This window comes from Quercus suber, unplaced genomic scaffold, assembly GCF_002906115.3.
Source record: "Quercus suber isolate HL8 unplaced genomic scaffold, Cork oak 2.0 scaffold_537, whole genome shotgun sequence".
NCBI lineage: Eukaryota > Viridiplantae > Streptophyta > Magnoliopsida > Fagales > Fagaceae > Quercus > Quercus suber.
Genome location: NW_027069985.1, coordinates 505017 through 521645, shown reverse-complemented (window position 1 = coordinate 521645; position 16629 = coordinate 505017). Strand labels below are relative to the sequence as shown.

At 35.0% G+C, this 16629-nt stretch overlaps 1 protein-coding gene across 1 annotated transcript; it reads left to right on the top strand.

The window, feature by feature from the left end:
• Window positions 1–15469: 15469 nt before the first annotated feature.
• Window positions 15470–16326, top strand: LOC112024189 (transcription repressor OFP17). Its single transcript, XM_024056836.2, has one exon. It carries the CDS (start codon window positions 15629–15631, stop codon window positions 16184–16186), a length of 558 nt encoding a protein of 185 aa, XP_023912604.2. The 5' UTR covers window positions 15470–15628; the 3' UTR covers window positions 16187–16326.
• The last annotated feature ends 303 nt before the right edge of the window (window positions 16327–16629 follow it).

The following is a 16629-nucleotide window of genomic DNA, read 5'->3' as shown; positions in this document are numbered from 1 at the left end:
CCACAACACAAAAACGCGATGGAGGATGTGAAAGAGAAACTTTTCCTAAAAAAAAAAAAAAAGAAGAATCCATTCATATTTGTGGTCCCTTCCAAAAAAGAACCTTTAACCTTTTATAAATTAACAAATCCCTAGAGGTTATGGTGCTATCGAGGAAAACATCATCAGCCTCTTGTCTGGAAGTGTTGTGGCTACCATGGTGCATTGCACTGATCTCAATAATTCATATATTTTTCATTATAATTTAAATTTTATAACTTATTTGAAAAACGTAATAAATTAAACAAAATAGTACCATAATTGTAACAATATGGTTTTGGTTACTTTTATATAGGAGGTGTTTGGTTTTGGTTAGGGTTTCAATGTAGAGTGGATCAAAGTTTGAATGGTTGGTGTAGTCACTTTTTGCAATCTCATGATTTGAAACTCGAATCCACCTACACAAACAACCATATTGTTGCATGTAGCCCCTTCATTTGCTTTGTGTGCTCCTTTGATTTAATAATTTATCCCTAGCTGTTTCACCTCCCAAAAGGCAAACCTGGCTTGACAAGTTAATAGGGCCATGGACATGGTAATTCGTACTCTTAGAATAATTATTAACAATCTATTTAAAAAAGTAAATAGTTTGTTAATAACTGCTCTAAAGGCATTCATTAACATTTTTCCTATTAATAACTCCTAAAAATCTCTTTTTTGATGTTCTACTTTTAAATGCACTAGTGTTGTCATCATGACATTTCCCTTAATACCACCGCGCACTCTTGCTCTTGGTGTGATGGTCACTCTACAAGTATAAGTGCATGTGGAGTGTGGTGGGCAAGGGTCGGGGCTCAAGTCTTCAAGAGGGAGTTTCACACACATATACATATAGATTATGATAGAGTATAATTTCTATCTTGTATAAAACATTTCTCCCATTAAAACACCCCGAATGCTATTTTAATACACTAAATATATAAAAAAGTAACCTCCATCCGTATTGCTATTTGCCAAAAATTTTAGCATTTGCTAAGCATATCTCACTATAGTCTATAGCAATACTATTCTTTTATTCTACCTCATCTTGTTACTCTTTTTTTATTCATTTCTTCTCTCTTCACTTTTTTTATTATTCATTTCTCCTTTCTTCTCTTTTTATTCATTTATTTTAATATTTTGTGTGCTAGAATAGAAGATGTGATATAAAATGTATTGTTAAATAGTGTGTTTAAATAGTAAAAGTAAGTTTTTGGTGTGATAAAATGGCATTTTTTTTAAGCACACCAAATGGGGTAAAGAGAAGTGTTGTTACTATTGAGAATTTTTTTTTTTTGAGAGATAATTATAGCATGTTGCTAACTCTACAGCTTGAAACTCGAACTCTTTTCCCCTTAAACTTCCAAGCGCTTTGAGAATCTACTTTCTCAAATTGTTGTTAAAGTGTTCTCATAATGAGGCACTGCAAGTTATTAACGTGTTGTAAATAGTATGTGCTATAAATAGTGATGAGCTAAAGATATTCCATCCTATCTATATGGTAACATTTGGATTTGGAGACCTCTTTTTACCGAATATCATAAGCCATTCTTAATATAAAATAATTTATATAAATTTTATCAAAGCATGATGAATTTGAGATTTCATAATTTTTCTCCAAGAAAAGGACTTATATTGTTATCAATTTTAAATAGCATCCTGTATTTGATGATTTTAAATCACCTTATTNTTCCTTAGCATTTTTTTTTGCCGCTCCAAGCGGGAGCAAGATATCATTGTGTCGGGATATCTTATCCATCTCTCCAGGAAAATGGATATCTCCAGAAAATATTTTAAGTTCAATCCATTTTTTTTTTCTCTCCACTCGGACCAATCCGCCCGCTCGGCTTCTTGTATTTAAAGTGATTCGTGTATCTAGTCCAATGAGACTATTGTTCTGTACCATTATGGAAGAAGATTCTGGCAAAATATGTACTTCCTCGGGAATGAAAAAAAATCGATCTATTTTCATTTGGTATTTTGGCTTCAATTCTTTGACTCCTCGATACTCAATCAAATCCTCCTTTTTGAGGATGGAATGCCCCCCGTAGTCCCATATTTCGTAATGCCTGAATTCTTTCTTCTGTATTGAAGATCATCAAAATAAGCAAGAATACTTTTTTTACGAAAAATACCATTTCCGGGTATTTCAATCGAAATACCGGAAGGAGGCATTAGCCCTTTTTCTCGTTCTGGAATCAATTGTAATGGAATGATGAATCTATTTCTTCGTCTCTTTGCCAATAAATAAAAATTTTCGTAGAGAATAACAGGATATATTAAATTACAATGACCCCTCGATTAAGTTCTGAATAATCAGGAATCTCACTTTGTTTTTTTTTTTTACCAAAGATATCTGAACTAAAGAATTTTTGTCTTACTTGATCATTATTTCCTGACAGACTAGAAATAGATCTTCCTTCAGCAGAAAGAGAATGAACGCTAATTTTATCTTGATCCTTTTGAAGCGAAAAAGAGGCTACACTAGAGCGGCATGAACCTCCTGATACTATCCATAAATGACTTGTTTTTGGTAAGAGATGTACATTGCTGTATGTAAATTCCGGTGCATGGTATACATCGGTACTCCAGTGCATTTCTCCCTCTGAGTTAGAATAAATATGTTTTCTAACCCTCTCTTTAAAATTAAACGTATAGGTTCCGCGCGAATCTCAGCAATAACTTGTTCTGATTGTACATATTGATCGTTTTGGACTAAAAGAAAACTTTTGGCGGAATAGTGACCTTGTGTAGAATATCTTCACTCTCAATAGTTACATACAAGTATATATAACATATAAAAGCGGGATGCCCATGACGTGTACGTGTGGGATGAACTAAATCTTCATTGAATTTAATTTTTCCATTGGAAGGGGCTCGTACATGTTCTGCAGTACCCCTGTGAATACTCCGCCGGTATGAAAGGTTCTTAATGTTAGTTGAGTGCCGGGTTCCCAATAGATTGACCCGCGATAATACCTACAGCTTCTCCCAATTCGACCAGGCCCCATGAGTAGGACTTCGGCCATAACATAATTGGCAGATCCAAGATGTACTACTACAAGTAAAAGGGGTTCGAATAGATATTGGTTGTGTTTGAAAGGTTATAAATCGATTGACAAGTCCAATCCCAATATCTTGATTTCTAACGGCAATGCATCGCGGGCCCATATATATATCATCCGCTAATACACGACCAATTAATGTTTGTATAAAAATCCTTTCCGGTATCGTCCCATTTTGAGGACTCACAGAAATACCCCGGATAGTACCACAATCTGTTCTACGTACAACAATGTGTTGAACAATTTCCACAAGTCTGCGTGTAAGATATCCAGCATCTGATGTTCGTACAGCAGTATCTACAACTCCTTTTCGGGCTCCGTAGCAAGAAATTATATATTCCGTTAAAGACAGTCCTTCACGTAAATTGCTTTGAATGGGTAAATCGATCATTTGTCCTTGTGGATCCGACATTAACCCTCTCATACCTACTAATTGGTGTACTTGAGATGCATTTCCTCTAGCTCCCGAAAAAGACATCATATGTACTGGATTAAAAGGATCAGTCATCCTAAAATTAGGATTCATTTCTTGTCGCAAATATTCACTTGTAGCATACCATATCTCAATGGATTGTCGTAATTTTTCTACTGCGTGTACATTTCCATAATAATGGTGTTTTTCCAAAACCAAACTTTGTTGTTCCGCATCTTGGACTAACCATCCCTTAGAAGGTATTGTTAAAAGATCATCAATTCCTAATGAAATGGATGTAGCAGTGGCTTGCTGGAACCCGAGGGTCTTTACTTGATCCAGAATGTGTGATGTATATGCCATTCCGAAGTGATCTATTAATCTGCTAATAAGTCGTTTAATGGCAGTTCCATCTATCACTTTATTGTGAAAGACCGTATTGGCCCGTTCTGCCATAAGTACCTCCATATTCCGCTGAGTGGGGTTCGACAATGGGTTTGAGTCAATGATTGGAAAACGTCCTTTTCTCGATTTAAATTCGCGTAAAAATTCAGGAACTATGGTCCTAATTGAACCAGAGAGACACTAATTCACATCAGTGTCATAGAATTACTTAGCATAAATACCATAGGTTAGGTACCATATGAGCAGGTCCGGCACAACCCTTGGATAGCTTCTTCGATTTCTCGATAAAGAGAAATAGGACCAACGGTGGTTCGAATGTATGTACAAAGAATTTCTTTTTTATACTTCTTACTATTAAGTAGTGCTCATAAATCTCATGATAAGTACCCAAAGATTCATAGTGAACTTCGATAGGAGCTTCTCTTGAAGCAATAACGCGTTGGTCTAGTTGCCACCGGAGCCATAAAGTACTATCTAAATTGATTCTTTTCTGACGATAAGCTCCAATTGCATCATAGGAATTACAAAAAAAGGGTTCTTTTTCTTTCGTATACTTATGGCTATTGGCATCCATTTTTTCATTTTGATAATTTATGCGATTACATGGATTATACCTATTTGCACAAATACCTCGGCGATTCCCGCTCGTTAATACATAGAGCCCAATAAGCATATCTTGGGTTGGTAGGGAAATTGGATTCCCAATAGATGGAGACAATAGATTCATATGAGAAAACATAAGTAAACGAGCCTCCACTTGAGCCTCCAAAGATAAAGGTACATGAACCGCCATTTGATCCCATCAAAATCTGCATTGAATCCCTTACAAACTAATGGATGTAAACAAATAGCGCGCCCTTCCACTAAAATGGGGTGGAATGCCTGTATGCCTAATCTATGCAGAGTAGGTGCTCTATTCAGCAATATGGGGTGCCCCTGCATAACTTCCTGAAGTATTCCCATACAATTGACTCTTTTTCCCGAATTTTACTCTTAGCAACTCCCATGTTCGAAGCACGATGTTGTCTAATTAGACCACGAATTACAAATGGCTGGAAAAGTTCTATTGCTATTTCGCGAGGCAATCCACATTGATGTAATGAAAGGGAGGACCCACTTGATGATACTATTCTTTTCTGTGATGCATCTAGGGAACATTTATTATATATAAGGATGGTGTTGATCTTTTATGAAGCTATTACAGGCTTAAAAGTAAATGTTGGCAAGAGTGAAATTGTGCCCGTTGGTGAGGTTGGGAATTTGGGTGCTTTGACTCGCATTCTATGTTGCAAGGTTGGATGTTTGCCTATGACTTATTTGGGAATGCCTCTAGGGGCTCATTTTAAGGATGCTTCGATCTGGAATCCTATTTTAGAGAGGGTGGAGAAGAAGCTCGCTGGTTGGAAGCGGTTGTATTTGTCAAAAGGAGGTAGCCTTATTTTATTGAAGAGTACTTTGTCGAGTCTCCCAACTTATTATCTATCGCTATTTACAATTTCGCAACACATAGCAGACAGACTAGAGAGGATTCAGAGGAATTTCCTGTGGGGGAGTACTAATGATGTTTTTAGATATCCTCTTATTGCTTGGGATAAGGTTGTTTGGCCAGTGGAGATAGGGGGTTTGGGGATTCGGAAGATTGGGTTTTTTAACGAAGCTCTACTTGGGAAGTGGCTTTGGCGTTTTGGGAAGGAAGCTACTCATTCATGGTGTTAGGTAATAGCCACCAAATATGGAGAGGATAGTGGAGGTTGGTGCACTAGAGTTGTGAGAGGGACTCATGGTTGTGGGTTATGGAAGAATATCAGGAAAGGTGCAGACAATTTTTTCAGTCATGTGGTATATGTGGCGAGAGAGGGTAATCGTATTCAGTTTTGGCATGATCCTTGGAGTGGTCCTACTCCTTTGAAGGATTTATACCCGGAAATGTTTGAATGTGCTATGGTTCAGGAAGCTCTGATTTCCGACATGATAATTTTGCCCCAGATGGGGGAGGTAGGAGTTGGAATTTCCATTTCCGACGCAATTTTAATGAATGGGAGTTAGGGAGATTTTATTCTTTCTATGCGCATGTCTCTGCCAGGATTCCTAGTGGGGAGGTGGAGGATATTTTGATTTGGCAGTTGAATTGTAGTGGTGTCTTTGATGTGAGATCCTTTTATATTGCTTTATTGAAAGCCCTTTCTATTTCTTTCCCTTGGCAGAGCATTTGGTGTGTAAAGGTACCTAAAAGGGTATCTTTCTTTTTATGGACTGCTGCTAGGGGTGGGATTCTCACAATCGATAACCTTGTTAAGAAGAAATTGCCCCTTGTTAACTGGTGTTGTTTATGTAGGTGTGATGAGGAGACTGTGGATCACCTTTTGATCCATTGTAAGTTTGCATCTGGTTTGTGAAGTGAGGTTCTTATTATGTTTGGGGTTCAGTGGGTGATGCCGGACACTATTGTTTCTCTTCTTTTTGCTTGGAGGAATTGGTTGGGAGCTTACTCTTCAAAGGTTTGGAATTTGGTACCAGCATGCCTTATGTGGTTAGTTTGGAAGGAACGCAATGCTCGTACTTTTGAGGACATTGAGAGTCCTATAGATAAGTTGAAGACCTTGCTTGCTAGGACTTTGTTTGAGTGGTCTCATATTTAGGGGCTTACACATTGTAGTTCCTTGTCTGAGTTCCTTATCTCTATTAGTCTTTCCCTATGATTTGATTGTATCTGTTTCAAGGGCAGTGTGTTTACACTCGTAAATACATTGTCCTTTTTCTTCAATAAGACTCTTGTTATCTATAAAAAATTAAAAAAAAAAAAAAAAAAAAAGCTTTTTTGAAACCCCATAACCTAAGCTCTTTCAAAAAACTCAAACCCTAACTTTTTGATTTGTGTTATGTTATGTTTTGGTGGTAAAAGTTGTTTTTTAACGGAAAAGCCAATAGGTGGATAATAGAGCCCTAACGGAAGTAACCTCAGGTGGGCAAAGTGTAAATGATTGAACCGTAGGTAGGCAAAGTGAAAATAGGCAATACCATAGGTGGGTTTACTGTAATTATCCCTTATATTTTTGTTTCTATTATGTAGTCATATGCTTTTTTTTTTTCAATAATTTCTATGCACTAATTCTTTACTCTTTCTTTTGGCTTTTTAGAAATTTTAACATCTAAATTTTGGGTTCAAGTTTTGCAATATATGAAATTGTCTTGACAAATTTCAATTGATATAGTCATGCATTGTTCTTTACTCTTTCTTATATTTTTTCTATTATTAGAAGTATTCCAAGTGCTTCTTAGATTGGTCATCTTCTATCTCAATTAAAACTCTATGGCCTTTCAACTGATACATCCTTCTTCTTCTTTTTACATTCATATATTTTGAAATCTATTCTTTCTAGTGTATTTATTTGTCTTCATTCTCTAACGAAGTCTATTTATTCATCTGATACGCTTTTTTGTTGTTGTTCTTTTACGTGTTAAAATATTATAACTATTGCTTATAACACTAAATTAGCTTTTCCAATTCTAAAAAAAAAAAAAAAAAAAAATCTTTTCCAAAACCTATTGCTCTAGATTAATGACTATTTCTGAGTGTTAGTGTCATTTCTGAGTGTAAATAATTACTGTTTTCTATATAAAAACTTCTATAGTTTTTATTTTCTTATTTTTGGGTTTTTTGGTTGCATTTTATATGGCAAGAAAAAACCTCAGGATTTTGCAAACAAATTAAGCAATGGGTAGGATTATATTATATTAAAAAAATGATTAAGACTTTAATTTTCATTAAAGAAAGGATGCCATTGATAATAGACATGGCATGCCTAACATTATTGGTGATAGTATTTTTTTTTTTTCCTCTTAAATTGTAACTTATTTTTTCAAGTGATCATAACTTTAGGCAATTTAAAATTTAAAATTTTTGTTTAACTAATCTGTGCATCGCACGGGTTAGTGACTAGTTATTATTATTATTATAAAGACAAACTGAGTTTTTTATTTTTATTTTTAGAAAAGACAAACTGAGAATCCTAATGATTAATGAATGATTAGGATTAGGAATTTTTTTTTTTTTTTTTTTGAAAGCAGGATTTTTTTTTTTAAAGAAACCAATAATAGTTTATGACTAAATTTCCATAACGCCACAAACCCAAAAATAATAAAACTTATTCAATTTTGATAATACTTAACAAAAAAGCAAAAAATTTTAAACAAATGCATATAGTAACCAAAAATTTCATCACAATCTCAGGGCTCTAATCCCAACAAAATAAAACATCCTCAAAACAAATCATGTACAATAATTAAAACCATTAGAAATATTGATGATAAAATCCTCAATTTCACAAAATAGATTGTAATTGTCATCTCCAAGAACCTCTAAACCAAGGATGCCTTTAATGTATATGTAAGGAGAATAAAAGTGGGTTAGATAAATCAATAAGTGGAATTCAATAACATGGGATGTGGGAATAAACATTTTAACAAATTTATTGCTTGCAAAATCGTCTATATTTTAATATCAAATATATCATAGAATAACAATTTAAGATACATGTATCACTCTCTCTCAAAAAAAAAAGAAAAAAAGATACATGTATCACTTCAACATTATCATAAAACATCAAGGGGTGTCCAACAGACCCAGAGACCCGGTCAACCCGCCCCACCCGCCCGTGTCCGACCCGCCGCCACCCGATCCAACGACTCCGGTGGTCGAACGCGGGTTCTGAACTTGCTAACCTGATCCCACGCGGGTCGGTTGTCGATTTTTCCTTTCGAAACCCATGACACCCGACTTGAACAGCGGCGTTTCTCTTGTCAATGAGTTATTTCGATTTTCCGACCATTTTCGGCGAAATCAAGTCCAGATCCTTCGAGATCTGGCGAGATGTCGCCATTATTCGACGAAATCTGGGCTAGATCTCAACGGATCCGGCCAGATCTAGGCGAGATCTCAACGAATCCGGCCAGAATTCGGCCTGATCTAGCTGAATCCGACCAGATTTCGGCCTGATCTCGCCGAATCCGGCCAGATTTTGGCACCGGAGATGAAACCCGATACTGACCCAAATCAACCCGAAACCGACGAGACCCGAATCGGAAAAATCGACCAGATCTCCGGGTCGGTTTCGGGTCAATTTTTTATCCACCCGCCTCATTCGGGTCGAGTCCAGGTTGGGCACAAATCCGACCCGGCCCGACCCGTGGACACCCCTAAAAACATCTTATATCACAATATCACTGTACTAGTAAGCCACTACCTCAGGATATATCAACACAATCACATGTTTACTCAAAACACACACACACACACACACACACACACAATCACATAAACAATTCCCTTAGCCTTTCTCGATGTCAACATTTACAACATATTAACAGAGTTGTGCGGCTCCATCTTTGCGGCTGGAACCCCCTTTTCATTTCATTTCTTTAGGGCGACTCCCTTTTTGGAACCTAAAGTTGTACTCCCTTACTAAGGAGCTCCCTTTTCAGATTTTCAATGGAATGCTCCCTTGCTAAGGAGTTACGAAGAGTGCACTATCCCCTCTTTGGGACTGTCACTTGTTAAGGATTAGCTACAGTATGACCATCCCTTGCTAAGGACTAAATACAATATTGAGCTTTTAATCACAACTTGCCATATGGTTCAAATCAATTTCAAAGTACTCATAGAAAATAAGTTTCACATGACAAAAAATTGAAAATATCATTTACAAGTATAAATAACATAAATCCAATTATAATATTCAGAAATACGAAAGCCTTATTCACACACATATATTTAAATAAGTCCAGTACCAAATATTTAAAGAACATAAAAACATTTCTTCATTACAAGCATAGTTTGGTAGTCAAAACTATTTTTAGGAAATCCCAAACTAGTAAACACCACTTACCTCTTTATTTTACAAAATGAAATCCACCATCCTTGACTCACAATAAATCTGTAGAGTTTGAACTTGCAAGTCCAACGCATAGAGAAGAAATCAAAAGTGTGTGTAGTGCGGCTTAACGAGGGGAAGCTTAGATATACATAAATATAGGCTATAGTTTTTAAGCTTATCAAGACCCATTTATTTACTTATGCTTTCTCTCTTGGGCTTCCTTATTTGATAATAATTATCTTATTTAAATATTTTAGACCCAAATTCCACTCAAGTAATTAGGCCATGGGCCTCCTTCTTTATATATATATATATATATATATGAAATAAATTAGTTAAATTATGTGGTGTTTCAATCACAAATTGCATCCTCTACTCTATATCTATATATAATATGAAACTAAAATGTTTGATTTTTTGTTGACCACTTCTTATTATGCCATGTGTCTATATAAATTAATGTCACATTTACATTTAAAAACATTGAAACATTATGCCTTTTTGAATTGGTGTTCAGTTGTGTCAATCCCTCTTCTGCAATGGTTACATAATTAATTAAAAAAAAAAAAAAAAACTTCTTTAAAATCGTGACAAATCAACAAATAAGCCACTTTTTTTTATAATTTTTTTTTAATAATTTAAAGAAACAACTAACAAATAGGCCAAATCAATTATTTTTTAGCCTCACCTTCACACACGTTCACCAAAAATTTACTTTATCTTTAAAAAAAACCACATTGTTTTAGCAGTAACCACTTTATCTGCCTCTTTATGTATTGTTAACTTCTCTTTATCTCAGCTTCGCCACTCTAACTGCCGCTAGCAGTTTTGGCGTGTTGGTTTGAACGTGTGTGTTATTAAAAAAAAAAAAAAAAATTTCTCTTCAATTGATTAAAAAAAAAAAACTTTCTTTTCAATTATTTCTCGTTCTGATATGCCCCTTTTCCCTACTCAATTCCTTTCTATGCATCATCATTTCTAAACTTCCCCACCACCACCTTTTTTCCATTCCCAACAGTCCGCCAATTATATATGGCATTCACAAGTTCTTGGTATTAGTTGTGTCTCTCTGTTAGGTAGACCACAGAAATGGCAGTTGGGACAGATGAAGTTTTGGGGATGAGACGGCTTCGTTGGGAGATGATACGGTGTTTTCGCTTAGCGGGTGTGTTGGGTTTTTCCTTTTATTTTGCTATTTCTCGCTCTGCTCTGCTTTGAATTTTTTTTTTTTTAATCAGTTTTCATTTTCTAGTTTATTTTGCTTTGCTTTGGATATGGGTCCACATTAGAGAGTTTGATTGTTGAGGATGATTACAATTGCCCTGTATTTATTCTGATGTTAAGTTTGTCTCATAATTTCAATTATGAATATGTATTGGTTGAGAAAGCATATGGATATGATGGGGAACTGTTTTGGCACATATCGCTATATGCTTTAGACCTCCAAATATAAAATTATCAACACAAGCTTATACACAAATAATATATATATGCGGAATGATGAATATAAGCTAAATTCAAATTCGTAACACACTCTAAACCATAATTAATAATCAACACAGCAGTAATTAAACGGTAAAGAGAAAAGAAAGAAAGATGCAAACACAAAGATAACATGACGATATGTTATCGAAGAGGAAATCGAAGTACTCGGTGTAAAATCTCTCCACCGCCCTCCAAGCGGTCAATAATCCACAAGAGAATGAAGTTGGGATACATGAATAGCAGAAGACCCTCCAAGCCTAATCTACCCAGTCTACTTAAGCCCTCCAAACTTTTTGCACCAACAAAGTTACGTTGAACTTTGTCTTCTCTAGCTTATTGAATCCCGCAATAGCCTATTACATCAACCAAAATGAATTTGTCCCTTCTGAACTACTTCCTAATCATCAAAATACCTCCTCACTGATATGGGTATGGTGAGATAAGGATTTGGCTAAATGTACCTCTCAAGGATATGTCAATGGAGAGGGTGAGAGTAAAGGAATTTAGAGAATCAAAGGATGAAGATTATGAATGAATCAATCTTGTTTTTCTCTAGGGTTTCTCTTTCAAAATTCTCTCTGGAATTTCTCAACATTTTGTGGGTATAAGGATATTTATAGTAAGGTGTATGAGGAATGCGAAATGTCAATTTTCAATAAACAGGGCATTCTGGCGACTCGGCCTCGCGACTGGAACGAGTTGCGAGTTTGAGTCGCGAGCTAACTCTCTGGCCAAATTGGAAGTTTTGTCCTATAGTGCTCCAGCTGTCGTGACCCTTTAGCTCCCCATGCATGCTTCTCACGTGTGCCATTCTGGCGACTTGCCAATCGCGAGATCTAGTCGCGAGACTCCCTTGAATTGCACACATCTTGAGATTTCTTCACACTTTTTTACATACTACCCTTACATAATTCCCACCTAAATATAGGGTATCTAATTGCTAAATTACAAGCAAATTTAACACAGAATAAAGCTAACACATGATTGAATAAATTCAACCTTACATGTTTCATATATCACACTGATTGTACTGGCAAAAATCAATAATACTTAAGTGTTAGGTTTCATCAATTACATCTTCAGTTTAACCTGAAGTAGATGTGGGTATGTGTCATATGCAAAAAAAGCATCTCATGGGTTTTTGAAGTGCAATTTGTGATATTAAGATGAAATGGTACAATCCTTCGTCAATTCAGAAGTAAAGCCACTTAACAAATTTTAAAGATTAAAAAATAATGCAGTCTTACAATTGAAAAAAGAAAGGAAAAGACAAAAAAGACCCTTCTATTGAACCTTCAGCTATACCAAAAAAAATATATATACTCAGCATTTTGCTGCCTACTTCACATATTGACCTTATTCAAAATCACTAAGAAATAAAGGTTAGCGACTCTTATATATTTCATTCATTTTGTTCCATGTTGTTTAAGATTTTATTTCATTGTAATTTTAGTTTTGTCATAGAAGATTCTGAAATTGACATGCAATATATAGTATATTATTCATATCATCTCTTATTTAAAAGAATTTTATGCATTGAATTCAAATAAAATGATATTTTCTTTGAAACTCATAATGAAGCTTTTCCCATGCATGCACGGGGGACTAGTTTTATCTAAAATTCAATCAAGTTTTGTAATTTTACTTTTGTTCAATTTAATCCTCTAAGATTTTACCTAAAATTTATTCTAGTCTTGTAATTTTACTTTTGTTCAATTTAATCCTTTAAGTTTCAATAATTTTTCAAAAAATAAAATAAAATAAAAACACTACTTTGATGAATTGTTTGATGAAGAGAGAGAGAAGAAAATATTTTAATGAAGAAAATTTCAGCGCACTTTGATAGATCATTTATAACCTTAATGCAAGCATTACAACATACCCAAATACATAAAAAGCAAAAACAAATCAAACTATTAGGCCATAGTCAGTTTCGTTTACCCAAAAATACAGCTAACCCATTATTCAAAAGCCTACTTTGTATACATAAAACCATTAATTTATTTGTCTAAAAAAACACCAAAACATTCATTTAATTAGCATAAAAAACTTGTCCCATCAATGTGTCGCACTGTCACATTCTTTTTTAGAGAACATTGTCACATTCTTAATTAGTGATGGCTATAAGAAACTTAGATTATTTATTTATTTATTTAATTTTTTGAGAAACAAGGAACTTAGGTTAAAAAAGAAAAACTGTCAACATAGGTTTAAAGTTTCTCCCAAAAAAAAAAAAAGTTGCAGGTTCAAGCACATCAAGGTAGATCGATCCCCAGCATCATCACTTAGCTAAAAAAAAATTATATTAAAAATGTATCATATTATTGGGTAACCTGTGTAGTTTATTGTTTGTTGTCCAGTTGTTAGTGAAAGTTATAGTGAGACTTAAAGGTAGTGGAGGTCGATTACTTTTCTTTCCAGATTAATTATTGGAAGCATCTATTGCACCTATAACAGTGGTTTTCAAACCCACCTGTTATTAGATCGAGCCCTTCTGCTTTCCCAAGCTAAAGTGCCGGCCCCAGCAGCAAGAGCTACTAATCATAAAACCAACAACTCGATCGATCGGTACAAACCAACATGGCATCAACTTCATGTGCCCTTAATTGAATGATAGCTTCTTACTGTGTATTCTCTTCTATGCCTGCTAGCTGTTTGGATATCTCCTGTAGACTTTTTGTTTATCTCACACTGCAGCTACTATTAAAAAGGAGCAAAATGAGGCTTTGTTTTCGCTAAAGAAATATTATATTACTATCAAAGATTTATATTTAGTTTATGTTAATGAAACATGGGGTTGTCACTTTCAGAAATTAAGATGTACTAGTAAATTTATAATTAAGTTTTTCTATGGTGACTTGTCTCACTTTTTATATTCTAATTTATACTCTATTAATTACAATTTATTATTTATTCATTTGACTTTCTTTATAAAATAGTCAAAATTTAAAATATATATATCACATGACAAGTTGTGATTGGTGGAGTATAAAATGAAATACAGAAAGTATGATAAATGATTTGTTACATGAAATGGAAAATAAACTATTAGCTCACAAGTTTTCCTTTCTTCAAATTTTGGTTAGCCAAACCTCTTTTTTTTTTCTTTTTTTATTATCTCCAACAAGCTTACTGGCCCCTCAACAAATTATTGTAAAGCTAAAATACTCCAGAAATTATATCAAGGTATTGTAGCTTTACTAAATAATTTCTGTTCATTTTTTTATTTCCTCCACCAACAGCTATCTCATTCCCTCTCTTTCTACATTACCAAACGGGAATAAAGAGGACTATTTAAATTAAATAAAGAAAAAATATATATATCAAAGAATTCATTGTGCTGTGTATTTTAAAAAAAGTAGTAAGTAGCTAAGATAGAAAAATGACTTTCTAACAAACATTTTGGATCAAATGAGTGCAAAGTTCATTATGAATGCTCTAATTGGAGCACAGATGCTCCTCCTTCATTTGCCGATTACTTCAATTTCAAAGCAGCCAACGCATTTAACTCATATAAGAACAATATGCATTAATAGATATCTCTATAGTAAGTAGTAAGCAAACTTTATAATACAAACTAAATGATAAAATATTATATACGTACTCAAAAGTAGATACATGTCGTCATTATAATGGGTCCAATGCACTAGAACACTAGACTCTAATTTTTCTTCCAAGAGAGCTTAACTTGGGTCCATTAGCTCCAGTATATTGGACCCGTTGTAATAATGGCATGTAAAAGTGGACACATGTTGCCATTGCAACAAGTAGAGTGTAGGACTCAATCTTTGCCCCAATAAGAGCGTGTCATCTTCAGCATTGCACCCAATCTTTACCCTAACCCTGTATCGAGAGAATGGTTATTGTAATATCAGAAGAGTAGGTTCTTCCTATCAAAAAAAAAAAAAAAAGAGTAGGTTCTGCTGTCTCAGGACTTTAATAACAAAGTAGCATGTGTCCTTGACGTTTTCCCTGATACATAGTCCCAAGTAACCAAAGTTCTTTGAGTCAAAAAACTCAAAAGGCAACACAAAAACGGAGCTGGAAACTCGCTAAAATAGGAGTTGACTTGCAATGAGGTATCCCACTCAGCCTAGACGTGAAGCCCACCAGCAGAGTTAGGCCTGCTCCTTTAGAAGTGAGCAGGACAAATGGCCTTAACAACAACATCCTCTTAACAATATCTATTTCTCCCCAACAAACACCACTTTGCAAACTCTCTCTCCCTCTCTGTGAGTGTGTGTGTGTTACACCAACCGTCATCCCAACAATTTGAGGCATGCCACCTCACCATACAAAGATATCAAAAGCAACAAAGGCACCACCCCACTTCATTCCTTCAACTGCACTCAGCCTTCAAATCATTAGAGATGAAAGTGAAAGCATTAGCTGCCTTAAGATCCAAGCTTCTAAATCCATGCAGAAAATTCCTTCAAATCTTCAAATTCAGACTCAAAAGACCTGTCTTTATAAGAGCTCTTCGATTTCATCCTCACCGTGTGAGATCCAATAAAAATAATCCTCCAAAGAATCGAGTAACTGCATTACTATCAGGCAACCGTTCAGTTAGGAGGCCAAAAGAGATGGACAGGTTGAGGGAGCTTATGAGTGTATCTAGTGCAGGGCGTGAGGGAAGGCTCTTTCCATCACCTATTACACCAGCTTACATGAAGACTAGCAGCAGGGCTGGCAAAAGGGATGCTTCAGGTGACGAAGACTTGGAAGATGCATGCAGGAGTTTTGAGAACTATTTGGTGGAGATGGTTGTTGAAGAAGGGAAAGTGAGGGATTTGATGGATGTGGAGGAGCTTCTTTATTGCTGGAAGAATCTAAAGAGCCCAGTTTTCGTTGATTTGGTCTGTAGATTCTACGGAGAACTGTGTAGGGACTTATTTTCCACTAAGGATGATGAAGTTGACAGTCCATAGTGATTCTGCAAATAGATTTTTTATTATTATTATTATTATTATTACCTCTTCTCTTCCTCACTATCTCTTTCTCCCAAAAGTTATATATATATTTTTTGTAATTTGCAAATATAATTGAAAAAATAAATCCTTATCTTGCAGGGCTCTTCAATACTAGTTTAGGTATGCAACCTCTTCATCATCACTATGCTACATTTAATTTCAAGAGTGAGATCAAGCTTGAAAAGTATTATAATCTTATAAGAAAAGGTTTTGCACACCCTTGAACACATGTTACTATCTTTTTGCTGCCAGATAACCCTCAATAGTGTGAAGCAAAACCTTTCCTAATCTTACATGTTACCATCCGAGAAGAATGAGTGAATGATTACCATCCAGCTAGACTTCCACAACCCATTCAAAGAATCAAAGTTAACTAGTAAGTCATTGTCAGCCATTATTTG

Bases quoted from the DNA above. Each gene is read 5' to 3' on its own strand.
- LOC112024189 (XM_024056836.2), top strand. From the start codon at position 15,629: ATGAAAGTGAAAGCATTAGCTGCCTTAAGATCCAAGCTTCTAAATCCA.